This window comes from Stegostoma tigrinum, chromosome 1, assembly GCF_030684315.1.
Source record: "Stegostoma tigrinum isolate sSteTig4 chromosome 1, sSteTig4.hap1, whole genome shotgun sequence".
NCBI lineage: Eukaryota > Metazoa > Chordata > Chondrichthyes > Orectolobiformes > Stegostomatidae > Stegostoma > Stegostoma tigrinum.
The window spans coordinates 29,346,284-29,365,224 of NC_081354.1; the positions used below are offsets into that span (position 1 = coordinate 29,346,284).

Consider the following 18,941-nt stretch of genomic DNA (forward strand, 5'->3'; position numbering starts at 1 on the left):
CAGTCTGGGTACCATTCCATTAATGTGATAACCTTTCCTAAATTACTAAGCATTAGTGCATTCAATGGCATTGGTTGCTGAGAAATCTTGTGAACTGTGGTCTGTCTCCGGTGGCCGCAGCTTTAATGGGTGACCACGCTGGTGTAACTGCTGCAGCTCTGAGTTGTTCCAGACATCTTATTTTATACCGTGTCGATGCTATGACTGTCATTATAAAGTAATATATGGCTTTCGCTAAATAAAAACCCAAATAACTGCGGATGCTGTAAATCAGAAACAAAAAGAGTTGCTGGAAAAGCTCAGCAAGTCTGGCAGCATCTGTGATGGAAAAAACAGGGTTAACGTTTCAGGTCCTCAGACCCGAAACGTTAACTGTTTTTTCCTTTCACAGACACTGCCAGACATGCTGAGCTTTTCCAGCAACTTTGTTTTTGTTCCTGGCTTTCACTAGTTTAATTGTTTTTTACAACATCCCTGTCTTGTTTGAAGCCATCTCCAGATGTATTTTCCCTGTCCTTGACCCAAAGTTATGCTTATGAAAACGCAGGTGATAGTCTGGAATGTTTATCTCTAACTCGTTTATCCTTATGGTCACAGAACTCACAGGGCACAGTTCCCTCTCAGCTCTGGCACAGTTTCCAACTATATCAAAAATAACTGGCTTGACCAACATCTTTCAATCTGGCACAGCTGTTCTCATGGCCAGAATATAGTTCTTCAGTCAAGGGCTAAGTTTTTCTTTGGTACCCATTCCACCAACAAGAGACAACCCAGCATACAGGGCTTCACCACAACCAGCTTACATTCATAATAAGAAAGAAATAGAAGCATGGTTATCAGATTTGAAATGGTTGATATGGTAGAGTAAATAATTATATTGGCTTACAGGACTGTGTGTGTGCGTTAGTTTAAAGTAGCTAGTTTGGGTGATTGACTTACGTAAGTTACTACAAGCTATCCATCTTCTAAAATTCTAAATACTATTCTTAAATCTTTATCAAAAGCCTAATTATTGAAGAGTCTTTAAATGGAGGTTTATTATATTCAACCTATGGAATTTATTACCACAGAAGGCCATAAAGGCCTGGTCACTGAATAGATTAAAAAAACATTGATACATGTTACAAACTAAAAACTGAAAGAACTGTGGATGCTGGAAATCAGAAGCAAAAAGAGAAATTGTTGTAAAAGCTCAACCAATCCGGCAATGTCTTTGGAGATAAATCAGAGTTAACTTGAGGTCCAGTGACCCTTCCTCCGTTAACTTTGATTTTTCTCCACAAATGCTGCAAGACCTGCTGAGTTTTTCTGGCAAGGAGAGAAGGTGGGTGTATACTTTGAGCTTGAGTATCATCCATGATTATATTTAATGATGGAGCAGACTGGATGAACCAAATGGCCGCCTACTCCTGGTTTCTATGACCTTTTTTTAAAAGAAAAGCTGTATTTTTAAATGGCTCAGGTTATGGTAGTCAGATTTTTAAAAATCCGTCAAGTGATATCTCTTATCCAATTTGTGCACTTCTAGAATCGTAACATTTAATGTATTAATGAACCCTTTGGTTAACTTGCAATAAGATAATGAAGATCTTGTTTGTGCTCCTCTAAACTAAATCCCACCCTGGAGGGTATGGAGCAAAATCCAGCTTTGGATGCTGGGACATAACTATTGTAGTTCAATTGATGCTTTCCTCCTTCAAGGAAAGTGTTTTATTTCTAGACTGTTAACAGCCAAACTAATTATTATAATTTGTACGTAATTTAGAAATGCACATTCCTGCTAATAATTAATTATCACCTTTTGGACTAACTGGATCAATCTTCTGTGACAAGCACCACTATGTCATACTACCTCTCAAGAATGGTGTTCTTTCATTTTTCTTTAAACAAAACAAAAACAACAATATTGTCCAGTCATTTAATCTCATAACCTTTGTGTGGTCCTCGTTCAGTCCCTCCTTTGATAGTGGAGGCAAGTTAGAAGGAAAATCAAAAGATTCTCCTTTGACTACTCGACTAATGCCTGCTCCAAGGCAATTTCAGAATGTTTCTCAGACTGAATTGTAAAATTGGTTATTGCGTGGCCCTTCAACTAGTGGAAATAGAGCCTGTATAACTAAACTGATAAAAGTGTTTATTTGACATTTCATTTACAATAGACAATAGGTGCAGGAGTAGGCCATTCGGCCCTTTGAGCCAGCACCACCATTCATTATGATCATGGCTGATCATCCACAATCAGTATCCTGTCCCCATAACCCTTGATTCCACTATCTTTAAGAGCTCTATCTATCTCTTTCTTGAAAGTATCCAGAGAGTTGGCCTCCACTGCCTTCTGGGGCAGAGCATTCCATATATCCACCACTGTCTTGAGGAGAAACTTCTTCACCCATTCTGTCCTAAATGGCTTACCCCTTATTTTTTTAAACTGTGTCCTCTGGTTCTGGACTCCCCCATCAGCGGAAACATGCTTCCTGCCTCCAGAGTGTCCAATCCTTTAATTATCTTATACGTCTCAATCAGATCCCCTCTCATCCTTCTAAACTGAAGCGTGTACAGGCCCAGTCGCTCCAATCTTTCAACATATGATAGTCCCAACATTTTACACATGATATTTGACCTGATTATAGTAATTTTAACAATCTAAATAGATATTAAAATGTAATGATTTTACAGTGTTAATGCTGTTGCGAGATAGCAACCTGTTCTGCTATGTTGCAACTACTTTTTTTGAGGTTGCTAATAATAAAATGTAGTTTGTCACTATGGCACTATTGAATTCATTCTAACTTTTCGCAGACCATAAAACAAGGGTCATTGCAAAGTTGTGATGGAGGAAGCAGTTTAACAAGATCGAAAGGTGACAAACAACAAGTGGAGTACTTAGACCTGGATCTAGACTCTGGAAAATCAACACCACCTCGAAAGGTCTGTACTGTGCAGTCTAAGACTATTGCACTTAAACATACATACTATGATACGATAGAATATTTTTCATAAATATAAATGTTGCTTTTGAGTTGGCTAGTTTCCTCATGAAGTTTCTACTGGTTTTATTTCAGTCCTTTTAGATGTAGATTATATTCAACTCTTTACACATAAAGGTCAGTCTTAGTGTATATTGGAATGACTGTTCATTTACAGAGTTTGACCTGACTTCAGATCTGTTGTTGTGCGAATCCAGATTTGCCTTAGTTTGAAAAATGTAATTCCACCTTATTACTATTGTGTAGTCAGCAACTACTGCCTTCCCCTTGGCTAATGTATCTCCAGGTTTTCTTGGAGTATAGTAAAAATTGAGTAGTACTGCAATCTTTATGGGATTTTTTTGTTTCATTTCAGAAAAGCAATGGTACAGGTACCGTAACAGCAGATGAAAAAGTAGATTATGTATTGGTGGACCAAGAGAGAACCCTCGCACTAAAGAACACCAGAAAAGCCTGGACTGATGAAAGACAGTCTACAGAATCGGAGACCCCAGTTAAAAGTGCAAAGTGACCTAACGCTGTCATTTTTAAAAAAAACCATCATGCCTTATTGAGATGCCTTTATGTTCCTGCCACTATTGGCCTTCTATTCAATGTGCCCTACTTGAATAAGCCATCCATCAGTTTATGAAGCAGTCATACGTAACTAATGGCCAGTGACTTTAAATTTTACATCCAAGCAACACACTTCAGAAAGGGCAAGTTATTGGAATCAAGTTGATCACTGTAATTAAGTGTGAGCTGTTTGGTTTTACAAGCATGGCCTGTGGAGGCTTCCTTTTTGATTCTATATGTTGGCTGAATTTAGACTTGGATTGCTTTAAGTGGTCTAACATGCAGTTTTAAAATGCCATTTAAAAGCACTACTTCAGGTACAAGGCGAAGCTATTAGTTGTTGCAGGAATCTGGCCTCAAAAGTCCTCCTATGTAGAAAATAACTTCATCTTTTTCATTATAGAGCAAATCATGAAAATTATTAAACATCCAGGCTGAAACGTATGTTCCAGCTAAACTAATTTTCTATTTTTTTTAATTGAAGTCTAGATTTATTTAAGGTAGCAATGAAAGCAGTTTTTTGATGTTAAACTTAACAGAAGTAGTTACAATAAAACTACTAAAGCATCATTCAATCTCTAGAGCAGCATTGCTGGCAGTGGCCTTTAGATGACCATTATTAATAATTATCTACAAAGAAAATCCAACAAGCCCACCCAATTCTTTACCAGTATTCAAAGCAGAATGAACTATAAAATGCCAGTGGTTTCTCATTATTTGCAGTACGTTAACCAAAATATCCAGGGCAGAAAAGGAAAAAAATCAATTAAGTTTAAAACTCTGGGAAGTTCACACTTTAATCCTTTTGATATGGTTTACATGCCTGAATTTTTAAAGTAAACTTGCAGAGTGCAGATAACTGCAGGGTGGAGTTATGTTTTCCTTGTTGCGAATACAGAAAAACTCATTCGGTATTCCACATGATGCCTCAATTCTATGCTCAGGTGGTACTTTTTGGCAAATTCTAGTGAGCTTGTTTCCAAGATTCTTGTTTCAAAATATACAAGTCCCATTTTAGCCATGTTTTTGAGCCCTATGCAAAAACTTGTACTACTTTCAGCAGTAAATTCTTTATTGATTTACATTGTTGCATTATTGCTTTTACATTTCAAGATCAGGGATGCAGTACTTGGATTTTAAAAAAAACCTGCTGTTTATAATAGCAATTAAGTTATATAGAACCCTATATCCAGGAGACACCTATATTGTTTCACTATTAGTACTACACACCATATTTGGGAATGTGATGATTATGTTGTACATAACACCCTTTTCTTCCGATCACTTATAAAGTGCTTAAACTGTAAATGTACTAAAAATTACTAACATTTGTATTTACAAAAATTGTCTTTATGCATAAAAATGTTGAAGTCCAAAGATTTTATCATTAAATGGTGAATGAATGACAGTTTTATGTGTATGTTTGTAGTCTTCCAGCTCACAGGCTTTGTATCTAAAATAACTACCTTTGCTGAAGTACCCTTTTCCTCTTGATGTAAGTTGCACATAGCGACGGTTATTCATTATAACAAAGCAGTAATACTACTTGTATTTTAATGCAAGTTATGGAAATGCCAGACATAATGTAATTGTGAAATTAAATCAATGACAATATTCCACCCAGAGTGTTTGAGCTTATTTTCTAGACACTTGTGCAACTATCCAGATTAGGTGAAATTTATTACTCAACTTCCAGTAATAACCTTTCCACTCCCACAACCTTTCACCATGGACCAGATGATATTAAGGCTATTTATTCATATTCAGTGACAGTCCAATGTGTTGTCCTTTCGGTAAGGAAAGACTATTAGAACACTTTTTGATTGATCTGAACTCCAACTCCTTATGTTTTCTTTTTAGTTCATACAGGTAAACATCCTATTGGCCATAATCGAGCTGAACATATACATAGTTGATGTGAGCACAGATGGCTAGAGTGGTGCATTCAAAATTCTGCTGCCTTAATCCCTAATTTACACGGAATCCCTTGCAGCCATTATGATTGCCAACCTACACTGGCCCTTGGACCGGCAAAGCTTTGATATTAAAATTCTGTCTTTTTAAATCCTTTGTTCTCACCACCTTGTGTATCGCTGTAACCTCTTCCTATATAAACCTTTGAGATCCTTCTGCTCTTTCTTTCAGTTGTGGCCCCTTCCCCACCCACAATTTTAAATAATTCATCATAAACAGCTGAAAGCATTGCTGTCAGACAACTAGGCCCTGGGATCTTCCACATAAATCACTCTGCAATTATAACACCTTTTATTTACATAGCACCTTTTAAAATGATCAGAGCACTTCAGGATTGTTACTCAATAAAATTTGTCACAATCACACAAGGAAGTATTTGGGCTCATGATCAAGGAGAAAAGAGTTTGGAGAGGACTTCAGTTATTTCTACAGTGCTTAATGTATTTGCATCTTTGGGACCCCACCACTATCTTTCAGATGTAAGGACCTGACCAAATGCTGAAAATGTGAAGCTGGATGAACACAGCAGGCCAAGCAGCATCTCAGGAGCACAAAAGCCGACGTTTCGGGCCTAGACCCTTCATCAGAGAGGGGGATGGGGAGAGGGTTCTGGAATAAATAGGGAGGGAGGGGGAGGCCGACCGAAGATGGATAGAAAAGAAGATAGGTGGAGAGGAGAGTATAGGTGGGGAGGTAGGTAGGGGATAGGTCAGTCCAGGGAAGACAGACAGGTCAAGGGGGCGGGGTGAGGTTAGTAGGTAGGAAATGGAGGTGCGGCTTGAGGTGGGAGGAGGGGATGGGTGAGAGGAAGAACAGGTTAGGGAGGCGGGGATGAGCTGGGCTGGTTTTGTGATGCAGTGGGGGGAGGGGACGAGCTGGGCTGGTTTTGGGATGCAGTGGGGGGAGGAGATGAACTGGGCTGGTTTTGGGATACAGTGGGGGAAAGGGGAGATTTTGAAGCTTGTGAAGTCCACATTGATACCATTGGGCTGCAGGGTTCCCAAGCGCAATAACCAGGGAGAAACACTACATGCATGCATAGCTCACAGTAAAGGTTGCAGCAATGCCATTTCTAAAGTTTACTATAATCCCTGGGTGGTAGTTTGCTCCCTGCTCTTACTGATGTGCTTTGGACTGCGTTCATGTCACTGTCTTCAAAGGGCATTAGTTCCCCATTGAAACAACATATTGCAATCCCATACTCCCAAATTCCTCCACCCCTGCCAAATCTGCTTCCAGGATGAAGCATTCCATTCCCAGATGTCCTCCTTATTCAAGAACTGTAATTTCACCTCCCCTGTGCTTCATAATGCCATCATCCTCTTCTGCATTTCCCACACTTCTATCCTCAAAACCCCTCCCCCGCAACAATAGATTCCCACAATCCCCCAATCCAACGCATCACTCTACACCATTTTCACCACCTGCTATCAAACCCCACCTAAACGATAGTTCGTTCCCCACCACTGTCCTCTTTCATTAGGTACTGCTCACTCTGCAGCTCCCTTGTCAGATCCAAATTCCCCACTAACCCCACCACACCCAGTAGTGCAGGAGTGCTCCACTTGACCCTACCCTTCCATCCAAGGCCCCATCTTCCATTCTAAATCTGGCAGAGATTCATCTGTAGGTTTTCTAACCTGGTCTATTGCATATGTTGCTCTTGCTGTGGTCTCCTCTATTTTGGAGACACCAAGCACAGATTTGGTGACTGATTCACAGAGCATCTATGCTCTGTATGCTCCAATCAGCACCACCTTCCAGATGCCTGCCATTTCAACACCACCCCGGCTTCCCCTCCCAGTCACTTGGTGACATGTCTGTCCTGGGCTGCCTCCATTGTTAAAGTGAGGCCACACATAAACTGGAGGAACACCAACTTATATTCCACCTCCGGAGCTTACAGCCCAATGGCCTCAACATAAAATTCACTAGTTTCAAGACCTCCTCACCCCCAGCCTCATTCCATGTCCAGCCCTCCCTTTCATCCTCACCTCCTTGACCTGACACAATCTGCCCCACCCTTCCCACTGACTAATCTCTACAACCCCCTACCTGCATCCACCTATCATCACCCCACCTCCTCTCTATTTATTTTTGAGCTCCGTTCCCCCTCTGCAGTCCTGATGGAGGATCCATCAACTTTTCTGCTCCTCTGATGCTGTCTGACCTGCTGTGCTTCCCAGATCCACATTTTATCAACTCTGATTTCCAGCATCTGCAGTCCTTACTATCTCGTCAGATGTTTCCGTTTAGTACTTCGATATAACCTTATGATGGCTCTAGCTAGATTATAGCAAGAAAGCTTTGGACAAATGCTCCAAATTTATTTTATTTGGCATGTGTCCATACACTTTAAAAGAGAATACACAGTAATAAGATCTAACAGTCATGCTAAAAAGTTGATATTAACTGCAATTATCCGTGGGAATGAAACAGCTTGAGGTATTGGCTGAAGTTCCATTCTTGTTTATGCTACTGAATGAGACCAGCTGTCTCAACAACATTTCCCTTTTCATTATTAGTTGTCAAGGCTGTTTATGCTCTCCAGAGACTACATTTACAGCATTTGTTTACAAAAGTAATTTGCATTTTCTACCTGAAACTACCTATTTGTTTAATTGCAAATTACCAAAACAATTATTTGCAACCCATCCTCACGAACAAATCATCTTGTCAATCTAATGCACAGCAGTTGTTGTATTCTACAATGGTATAATGTGAGGAGCAGAGTTAAAAAGTGAAAGTGTCTGAAAAATATATTTCACGTAATTGCTTTCAAACAACATATAACTGATTGGAAACCAGTGTATTTCTAGACTGAGAAAAGTGCAAATGTAATTTTGATCATATAATTAACTCAATTTTGTATATAACTTTGTTGAAAAAAATCCTCCCCTAGGAACATAGGGGTGACACAGTGGCTCAGTGCTTATTAGCACTGCTGCCTCACAGCACCAGGGATCTGGATTTGATTCCACCCTCGGGCAACTGTCTGTGTGAAGTTTGCATGTTTCTCCCTGTGTCTGCATGGGTTTCCTCCCACAGTCCAAAGATGTGCAAGTTAGGTGGATTGGCCATGCTAAATTGCCCATAATGTTCAGGGATATGTAGAATAGGTGGGCTATAAGTGATGGGGCTGGGTGGGATGCTGTGAGGTTTGGTGTGGACTTGTTGGGCCAAAGGGCCTATTTCCACACTGTAAGGATTCTATGAACATATGAAATACAGGTTTATCATCTGTTGTATGTAATTTAGAACAACATCATGGTATAAGCAACCAACAATAATGCAGTAGAGGTGCAAACTGTTTAGATACTAGATACAAGCATCAGAATAGTCAATATTAATGCAAAATAGTATCACTATAGGATTGGCATTTAATATTCTGCAAAATAAGTTACAAAATTATTTCAATCCAATGCAGAGTGGATACTTACATGGCAAGCGATGTAGTGGCCCAAAAATATAAGTTTTTTAATTCACATTATTCTTCAGTTTGAATTATTTGTGGCTAATATTAATACATGAGGAGCTAAATACCTCAGTCCTTTATCATATACGATTTAAAACTTCCTTACCATGCTCAAAGATTTGTTAGCCATTTAATGTTGACAAAGGAACAGCAATCCTTTATTAAATATATTTTCTTTTATGGACATGTCTTCAAATTATCAGGACTAACCTGAGGATTATGAACAAGAAACAACAGTAAGCTGCTTGGCCCTTTCAGCCTGCTTATTCATTCAAAGATTAAGCATGATCTGACTTTAACCTCAAATCTACATCCCTGCATACCTCAATGACCTTTCGTTACAATGGTATTCAAGAATCTATCAACCCTTGGCTTAAAAATACTTAAAGATTCGGCATCCACTATTCTTTGTGCATAAGTATTCCAAAGGCTCTCAATCCTTTGAGGAGAAGAAAGGGCCTCATCTGTTTTAAATGAGTGCTGCTTTAGTTTTAAACTACAATCCATAGTTTTTCCCACAACAGGAAACATCCTTTCCACAGCCACCCAGTCATCTCCTCAGGATCTTGCATGTTTCAATAAAGTAATCTCTGACTCTTCTAATCTCCAGAGGATACAGGCCTATTTTGTCTAGCCTGTCCTCACAAGGCAATCTCCTCATTCCAGCCATTAGTCTGGTAAGCCTTCTCTGAACAGTTTCCAGTGTTTTAAGAGTTTTCCATGAATACAGTGACCAGTACTTTACCTGTGGCTCCAGACGCAAGTCTCATCAATGCTGTGAATAACTGAAGCAAACTCCATATTCCTGCATTTAATTTCCCACACAATAAAATGTATCATTCTATTAACTTTCCAGATTATTTACTGTACCTGCATATGAACCTTTAGTGATTCCTGCATAGGACACTCCGATTTCTCTGTATCTCAGCTCTGCAATCTCTCCTTTTAGATTTGCTGCTTTTTAAATGCCCAAAATGGGCAAATTCACACTTTTTCCATGTTGAACTACATTTGCCAGATGTTTGCCCACTCACTTAACCTATTTATATCCATTTTTAGGCTCTTTATGTCCTCTTAACAACTCACTCTCCAATGTCTATCATCAGCAACTTTAGCTACCATACCGTCCGTCAGTCCTGTCATCCAAATCATTCATGCAAATTGTAAAGATTTGGGGTCCCAGCACTGACCCTGTGGCACACCACTCGTGACATCCTGCCAGCCTGAAAGATATACACTTATTCCTATGCTGTACTTCCTGTTAGTCAGCCATGCATTGAATAGATTAAGATTATTACAGGAAGAAAATAATGGAAACAGTGAATGCTCTGGAGTTCATAATTTAAAGAAAAATAACAACGTGGGAAAAGCAAAATTGCGTTTTACATGTGGGCAATACAGAAAGTAATTTATAGTGGTAGCACATATTTCTTGGCACAACATCAGCAATCACATTGTGATGAAATCTGTGGTTTCAACAGACCCTAACTGGAAGGGAAATGGACTTAGAAAATTGATCACTTCCAGTTTCTAAGGAAACCAAGTCTGAAACAGAGATTAGAAACTGAACCTTCTGCGGTGTGTGGATTGAAACCATAGGTTCCATACAAGCTCAAACCGGAAGCCACAAATAGCAGAATGTGCACTTGATGTGGCCATTTCTGTTACTTGAAAGTAGTGTTGGTAGATCTACACCATTCATAATATACCAGATATTTTTAATCAGCATATCCCAATGCACAATGACACACTCCTGGAGTGGGTGCAATTGGAATATAGACTTTCTGAGCTCAGAGTTGGGGACACTACCACTGCATCACAAAAGTCCTTTAAAAGTTGTTTTTTGGTTATTGAGGTGATTGTAAACAGAGACATAAAAAGGATCACTGGGCTTGGAACGTTAACTCTGTTTTGTCTCCAAAAGATGCTACCAGACTTGCTGAATTTCTTCAATAGTTTAATTGTTTCAAAACTCCAGCACTCACAATTCTTCGTTTTAATTTAATAAAAGGGAACAAGTTGACAGCCACTACGCTAATTTAATGAACCATTAATTTGCAAGAGCCCACATCCTTCACAAAATTAAAACTGTACTAAAGTAATGAATACTAACTACATGTCTGAGAATTATCCTTGAAAGTAAGTTGACTATGTTATGGATGTAGAGGTTTATAATAATTTCCAGCTGGTAAGTGGAAAGATTGAGAATGATTGGGATATAGAATGTGTGAAAAGACCTAGGTAAGCTCCCAATTTAAAATATGTATAGGTGGGGCTACTCCGCAGAATGATGACAAAACAAAGTTTGAGAATCTGTATGGAAGTGTGTAATCATTTCAAAATGAAGAGTTATAACCCAGAGGAAACTAGTAATTATATATCAGACAGATGAATCAAATTTGAAAACATAAATAGCCTTGTCTCCTCTGTCCTGTGCAGGCCACTGGTCAACATAACTCTATTACTAACCCTGATCCATCACAATCTCTTGTTTTAGCACAGGTAATGTCCTGCTGTTGAAGGCCCTCCTTAAATTTACTACAGCAGGTCTCCTTTGGCCAGCCTGGAGTTCTTTTTCTATCAGATGTTGTCCATTGTACTGCAGGCCTGGTGGGACATGCTGGAAGGTAACATGTACACCCCACCAGTTTCCTGTCATTGTCACAACTTTCCACAGGTACCTCTGACCAATTCTCATCAGCACTTCTTCTTTAGTGTTACTGACTTTCCATGTGATGCCTAGGATGTTATGCAAGCAACTTTGCTGCTCTCTTCCTTGTCATACAAACATACATCAAAAAAACAACTGCAGTTGGTATTATCATAGAGTCACAGCTTCCTGGCAATCTTGATGGTGTTAAATATCCAGACAGTGTACTGAAAGACTGATGCTACTTTGACAATTCTTATATGGTTATCAATTTCTTAGTATTGTCTTTCCTGTAGATGTTGCTTCCTAGGAAGGGTGAAGTGGTTGGTGTCCTCAATGGCTTTTTCCTAATTGTTATAAGGGCCTTCGGGGTTTTATCACAGCTGACACTTAGATCAACTATGGCCCATCTACTCTCACCTCTCCACCCCTCTCACCCACTCCAACCTCTCCCCCGCAGAACGGGCAGCCCTCCGCTCCCTCCGCTCCAACCCCAACCTCACCATCAAACCCGCAGACAAGGGTGGCGCAGTGGTAGTATGGCGTACTGACCTCTACATCGCCGAGGCCAGACGCCAACTCTCCGACACCACCTCCTACCGCCTCCTCGATCATGACCCCACACCCGAGCACCAAACCATCATCTCCAACACCATTCATGACCTCATCACCTCAGGGGACCTCCCACCCACAGCCTCCAACCTCATTGTTCCCCAACCCCGCACGGCCCGTTTCTATCTCCTTCCCAAAATCCACAAACCTGCCTGCCCTGGTCGACCCATCGTCTCAGCCTGCTCCTGCCCCACCGAACTCATCTCCACCTATCTGGACTCCATTTTCTCCCCTTTGGTCCAGGAACTCCCCACCTATGTCCGTGACACCACCCACGCCCTCCACCTCCTCCAGGACTTCCAATTCCCTGGCCCCCAACACCTCATATTCACCATGGACGTCCAGTCCCTGTACACCTGCATTCCGCATGGAGATGGCCTCAAGGCCCTCCGCTTCTTCCTGTCCCGCAGGCCCGACCAGGCCCCCTCCACCGACACTCTCATCCGCCTAGCGGAACTCGTCCTCACACTCAACAACTTCTCTTTTGACTCCTCCCACTTCCTACAGACTAAGGGGGTGGCCATGGGCACCCGCATGGGCCCCAGCTATGCCTGCCTCTTTGTAGGTTACGTGGAACAGTCCATCTTCCGCACCTACACAGGCCCCAAACCCCACCTCTTCCTCCGGTACATTGATGACTGTATCGGCGCCGCCTCTTGCTCCCCAGAGGAGCTCGAACAGTTCATCCACTTCACCAACACCTTCCACCCCAACCTTCAGTTCACCTGGGCCATCTCCAGCACATCCCTCACCTTCCTGGACCTCTCAGTCTCCATCTCAGGCAACCAGCTTGTAACTGATGTCCATTTCAAGCCCACCGACTCCCACAGCTACCTAGAATACACCTCCTCCCACCCACCCTCCTGCAAAAATTCCATCCCCTATTCCCAATTCCTCCGCCTCCGCCGCATCTGCTCCCACGATAAGACATTCCACTCCCGCACATCCCAGATGTCCAAGTTCTTTAAGGACCGCAACTTCCCCCCCACGGTGATTGAGAACGCCCTTGACCGCGTCTCCCGCATTTCCCGCGACACATCCCTCACACCCCGCCCCCGCCACAACCGCCCCAAGAGGATCCCCCTCGTTCTCACACACCACCCTACCAACCTCCGGATACAACGCATTATCCTCCGACACTTCCGCCACTTACAATCCGACCCCACCACCCAAGACATTTTTCCATCCCCACCCCTGTCTGCTTTCCGGAGAGACCACTCTCTCCGTGACTCCCTTGTTCGCTCCACACTGCCCTCCAACCCCACCACACCCGGCACCTTCCCCTGCAACCGCAGGAAATGCTACACTTGTCCCCACACCTCCTCCCTCACCCCCATCCCAGGCCCCAAGATGACATTCCACATTAAGCAGAGGTTCACCTGCACATCTGCCAATGTGATATACTGCATCCACTGTACCCGGTGCGGCTTTCTCTACATTGGGGAAACCAAGCGGAGGCTTGGGGACCGCTTTGCAGAACACCTCCGCTCAGTTCGCAACAAACAACTGCACCTCCCAGTCGCAAACCATTTCCACTCCCCCTCCCATTCTCTTGATGACATGTCCATCATGGGCCTCCTGCACTGCCACAATGATGCCACCCGAAGGTTGCAGGAACAGCAACTCATATTCCGCCTGGGAACCCTGCAGCCATATGGTATCAATGTGGACTTCACCAGTTTCAAAATCTCCCCTTCCCCCACTGCATCCCTAAACCAGCCCAGTTCATCCCCTCCCCCCACTGCACCACACAACCAGCCCAGCCCTTCCCCCCCACCCACTGCATCCCAAAACCAGTCCAACCTGTCTCTGCCTCCCTAACCGGTTCTTCCTCTCACCCATCCCTTCCTCCCACCCCAAGCCGCACCCCCAGCTACCTACTAACCTCATCCCACCTCCTTGACCTGTCCGTCTTCCCTGGACTGACCTATCCCCTCCCTACCTCCCCACCTACACCCTCTCCACCTATCTTCTTTACTCTCCATCTTCGGTCCACCTCCCCCTCTCTCCCTATTTATTCCAGTTCCCTCCCCCCATCCCCCTCTCTGATGAAGGGTCCAGGCCCGAAACGTCAGCTTTTGTGCTCCTGAGATGCTGCTTGGCCTGCTGTGTTCATCCAGCCTCACATTTTATTATCTTCTACTCTCACGACTGGCAGTTTTGTCTTGGATTACACAATTCTTCAGCCTATTCTGCAAAATCTTAATTGTCAAGGACATCCTGGCAGACTGGAGAGAAGCAGTAATCATCAAATCACAGAAGAAAAGTTACTTCAGCAATTGCATCGACTGGAGGAGAATAATGCTGTTGTCGGCACCTGGCAAGATCTTCGGTATGGCCCTCCTTAAGAGAGTGAGAGCAAAAGTACATCATATACTTCATGAACAACAGGCAGGTTCTTACGGTGGCAGATCATAGCGCTACCAGATCTTTAAGCTTAGGCACATTGTAGAGCAGAGCCTAGAGTATTAGAAGCAATTTGCTTTCAACATCTTGGATCTCAGGACTTTCAAGAACATCCATCAGCAGTTACTCTGGTACAGCATTTCAGTAATTTAATATCTTCAAAGCCTTACAGTAAGTCCAGATGTTGTGTCAAAATCAGCATGGGCACCAGTGAATCCTTCAGCATCACAGGAACATAAACTGCATACTGACCCCATTTATTTTCTTTTTGTTTATTGATCTCATCGTTAGGTGGCGGTGGTGGGTGCAGACGTCGACATTCTATTTCAGCAGCAGATTGACGGACCTAGATTTCGCGGGGTCTTAAATATGTGAAATCCCCTAAACTTGCTCTCCAAGTATCCAAGACGACACAAAGAATTAGGAAAATTTTGATGCAATTTGGATTATGAGTTATTCTCCAACTCAGAAACGAAGAACAGGTGGTGCATTTTCCATTGAGATCAGATAACTTTTATGTAATATTTATTTAGTGTTAGTATTACTTCTGGGCAAGAAAAGTCAGCAGTGGCAAATTGACTAATCATATCTAAATCACATTGTGTGTAGGAAATTTGACAATTTGAATAATGTTTCAAACATTCAAGCGATATATTTAAACGCAAAATTATAGAACAAAAGATACATAGGAATTGTTACCCAGTTGGCTGGATGGCTGGTTTGCAGTGCAGTGACACCAACAGTGTGGATTCGATTCCTGAAGATGCTCTGAAGAAGGGTCACTGGACTTGAAATGTTAAATCTGCTTTCTCTCCACAGATGCTACCAGATTGCAACAAATCCTGTTGATTTTGTTCAGCAATTTCCATTCTGGTTTTAGTTCAATTCCTGTACTGGCTAAGGTTATCGCAAGGGCCCCACCCTTCACAACTTTGCCCCTTGCAGAAGGCATGGTGGCCACCAGGTTAAACTCACCACAAATTATCTCCAATAAGAGAGCAATCTTATAGGCCTCTGCGATTTTACCTTTAAGCAACAAAGAACAATCGTACATGAAAACTTTATATATTAAATGTAACATGTCAAAAACAAAATAGCATTTTTGGCTGATATTCTTCATTAAAAAGAGGACATAATGATTTGTATAAAAAAATACACATTTTATTCAAGTTAGAAGAGCTGCAGTACTTTCCACTTGATGTGGTATTACATAGATCCGTTCCAGATACTTTGTTTATGACTTCCTAAATACATCTTCATTGCATTTCACGATGAACTATTGTTTTGCCAAGACAATGACAGCCTGATTTGACATTTAAGGCCATTGAACAGAATGTACTATGCTGTCAAATAAATTGGACATGTATCTGGGAACAATAGTAATGTCAGATAATTAGACCACAGGTGAACACTGAAATTCATGTTTCACGTGGGCCCATTATGACAATCCAGAGAAAAGTCTTTTTTGAAGATCATCTTCAGGTCAAGTGATCTTTCCCTCTCAAAAGTACTGTGTGCAAGGTTGGTTCATTGAAATTAGTCTCTGTTTCAATTTTGTGAATATGGCTGGAGAAGTTGCTTTTCGTTCACTTGTGGGACCGAGGTATCAGTGACTGAGTCAGCATCTAATGCCCATCTCTAGTTGCCCTTGAGAAGGTGGTGGCGAGTTGCCTTCTCAGTAAGGTTCTGGGATTTTTGTGGGGATTCTCACAATCTACTGCCATAAACAATGCTGAAGAATAATTCACATCAAAGTTATGATGGAAGATTAGGCAATCCTGCTGAAAATTCTCTGTTGTTAAACTGATTGGACAGCTTAAAGGCTTGTGGTTGAAATATTAGTATTTATCTGATGGAGCATGTGGTTTATGCAAATCACAATATTTTGCTAGCAAAGTGCATTAACTTGCACATTGTTCACTATATAACCTAGTTTAAAATTAAAATTGGAAAGAAAAAACATTCATTCTAAAATTTAACAAAATGATTACTTTGGGGGAAAAAAAATCAGTTCAAATAAATGCGTAAATGTATATATTGAAATCATCAATCTCAGTGTTAGCCACAAATCAGATGTTTAATGCACATAATCTCATATACGTTGCTGTGTTAAACTGCATAAGAAAATCAAAAAGGTTCTTGCCAGCCTACAGAATATTTAAGATCACAGATGGATTCTTTTCAAGTATTTGTTCCTGAAAAGTTTATTTCCTCCAGGTTCCAAGTCATGGTAGGTGAATTATTCCAGTAGTGGCTGTTCTACAACTGGAAATGATGTTGCATTAATTGCTTAATACAAATGTTTGGAAAAAAGTATTAAAAATAAAGGCTTTAATAAGGGTTCAAAGCCAGGGCAGCAATAGCCTAGTGGTATTATCACTGGACTGTTAATCCAGAGACCCAGATAACATTCTGGGGATCCGGGTTCAAATCCCACCATGACAGACGGTGGAATTTGAATTCAATAAAAAATATCTGGAATTAAGAATCTAACAATGACCATGAATCCATTGTCAACTGTCAGGAAAAACCCGTCTGGTTCACTCGTGCCCTTTAGGGAAGGAAACTGCCATCCTTAAATGGTCTGGCCTATAGCAATTGACTCTCTAGGGAATTAGGGATGGACAATAAATGCTGCCTAGCCAGCGACATCCTCATCCCATTAGTGAATTTTTTAAAAAGCTGTGGATGCTGGAAATCTGAATAAAAACAACAGTGCTAGAGAAACTCAGCATGTCGGGCAGCAGCTGTTAAGACAGAAACAGAATTAACGTTTCTAGTCCAATGTTTCAAAGAGCCATTGGAGTTAAAATTTTAACTCTGTTTCTCTCTCCATAGTTGCTGCTAGATTTTCTGAATTTTTCTAGCATTTAGTTTTTATTTTGAAAAGGTAATTTATCTTAGATACTAACTTTAAGAAAATACATTGATCTCCACTGGACAGAAATCATTTCAGATGAGGTATTCTGCCTGGAACACGCTGACTACTGGTTGAACACAATTGTCAGCAGATACTAGAGTCTGGAAAGGATACAATTCCGGAAGTGTAACTGATGCACCATAAATTATGGGCCTGTTCAATTCAAGAGGTGCTAAATTTTATTTTTGTGTGAAAGGTTGAAATTAAAATTGATTAAGCTTATTTCTTGCTCACAATATGCCATTATTACATGGTTGAGAGGACAGGAAGTTAAAGCATTGTCTTTTTATTTGGAACCTTTAATCATAAACAGGATGAAAGTCTTCCTTTTTGGAGGTTGCAAAAGACCAAATCAAATTACTTCAGCAAATATCAGTTCAGTTTCTGATCGATGCAAGATCCTCAAACAATGTAAAATTCTGGCAGTCTCAGAATCCCACAAGAACTTGGCGTAGCAATGAGGAATTGCAGAATGGTGCAGGAGATTTTTTTTGAGACTGAAGGCTAGATGCAAAGTATAGTGCTGGGCCAAGATTTTTTTCTCTATACAGCTGTATATAGCCCCTCAGTATCTGCTCAGCATGTTTGAAGCTGACACATTCAAGGCCAAAAATGGAACAAAACATTTTAATCCTTTAGCACTGCAATCTCTGTTCTTAATGAATACAAACATTCATCAAAATGGATTACTTAAGGATTCAATACATTAGCGATTTTTCTGTGGAATTAGCACCTATCCTTTGAAGTCTCTGTCTCAAGTTCCATTCTGAGACACTCACTTTTGAATACAATCCAATAACAATCTTTACAATTCATAAGACAGGTGCAGTGTAGTTCAGCGTATCAGCAAAAACATCCATATATTCTAAAAGGAAAAGACTTGGATATGTGTGTCACATTAAAGTCTGAAGCAATATGATCTTCTCATTGATGCAAAATCTATGTAGTACAACCATGAGATTTTCCCCACAGCGAGAAACCTGCCGCTCCATAGCTAATCGGAAATCTTCTTTCACACCCTTTGTAATTCCTCGGGTTACAGTGTGATGTCTGGAAAACAAATCAAATAAGCAAATTATTCATGAGACTACATCTTGCTGTCATTTGTAAATAACTTCTTATCCTCTGGTTGTACTCCACCATAAAGAAAATTCCAAGTTATTAAAATCTAACTTCTTAAATATTTGAATGTATAATATATCCATAGAAATATCATTAATATTTGTGTAATTTTTAAATTCAGTAAGTTATTTGATCCAACTTAATTTTTCTGTTTAGCCAAATTCCAAGTTTGTGTTAAAATATTTTCTGTACAACTTACATATTGAAACATTAATTAGTGAGTAATAAAGCACGTTTAGA

General features: G+C 40.9%; 2 protein-coding genes across 12 annotated transcripts in view; one reads left to right on the plus strand and one right to left on the minus strand.

Moving 5' to 3' along the window:
• The window catches only part of gab1 (GRB2-associated binding protein 1), a 215,251-nt gene extending 210,090 nt beyond the window's left edge, over nt 1-5,161 (plus strand). For all 9 annotated transcript variants that reach the window (XM_048548000.2, XM_048548314.2, XM_059642919.1 and 6 more), the window contains 2 exons: nt 2,800-2,928; nt 3,343-5,161. In XM_048548000.2, the coding sequence (XP_048403957.1) occupies nt 2,800-2,928; nt 3,343-3,498 (285 nt within the window). In that variant the 3' untranslated portion in view covers nt 3,499-5,161. The remainder of the gene's footprint in view (nt 1-2,799; nt 2,929-3,342) is intronic.
• Nucleotides 5,162-15,818: 10,657 nt separating this feature from the next.
• ints10 (integrator complex subunit 10) overlaps nt 15,819-18,941 on the minus strand; it is a 55,935-nt gene continuing 52,812 nt past the window's right edge. For all 3 annotated transcript variants that reach the window (XM_048531785.2, XM_048531776.2, XM_048531767.2), the window contains one exon: nt 15,819-18,629. In XM_048531785.2, the coding sequence (XP_048387742.1) occupies nt 18,519-18,629 (111 nt within the window). In that variant the 3' untranslated portion in view covers nt 15,819-18,518. The remainder of the gene's footprint in view (nt 18,630-18,941) is intronic.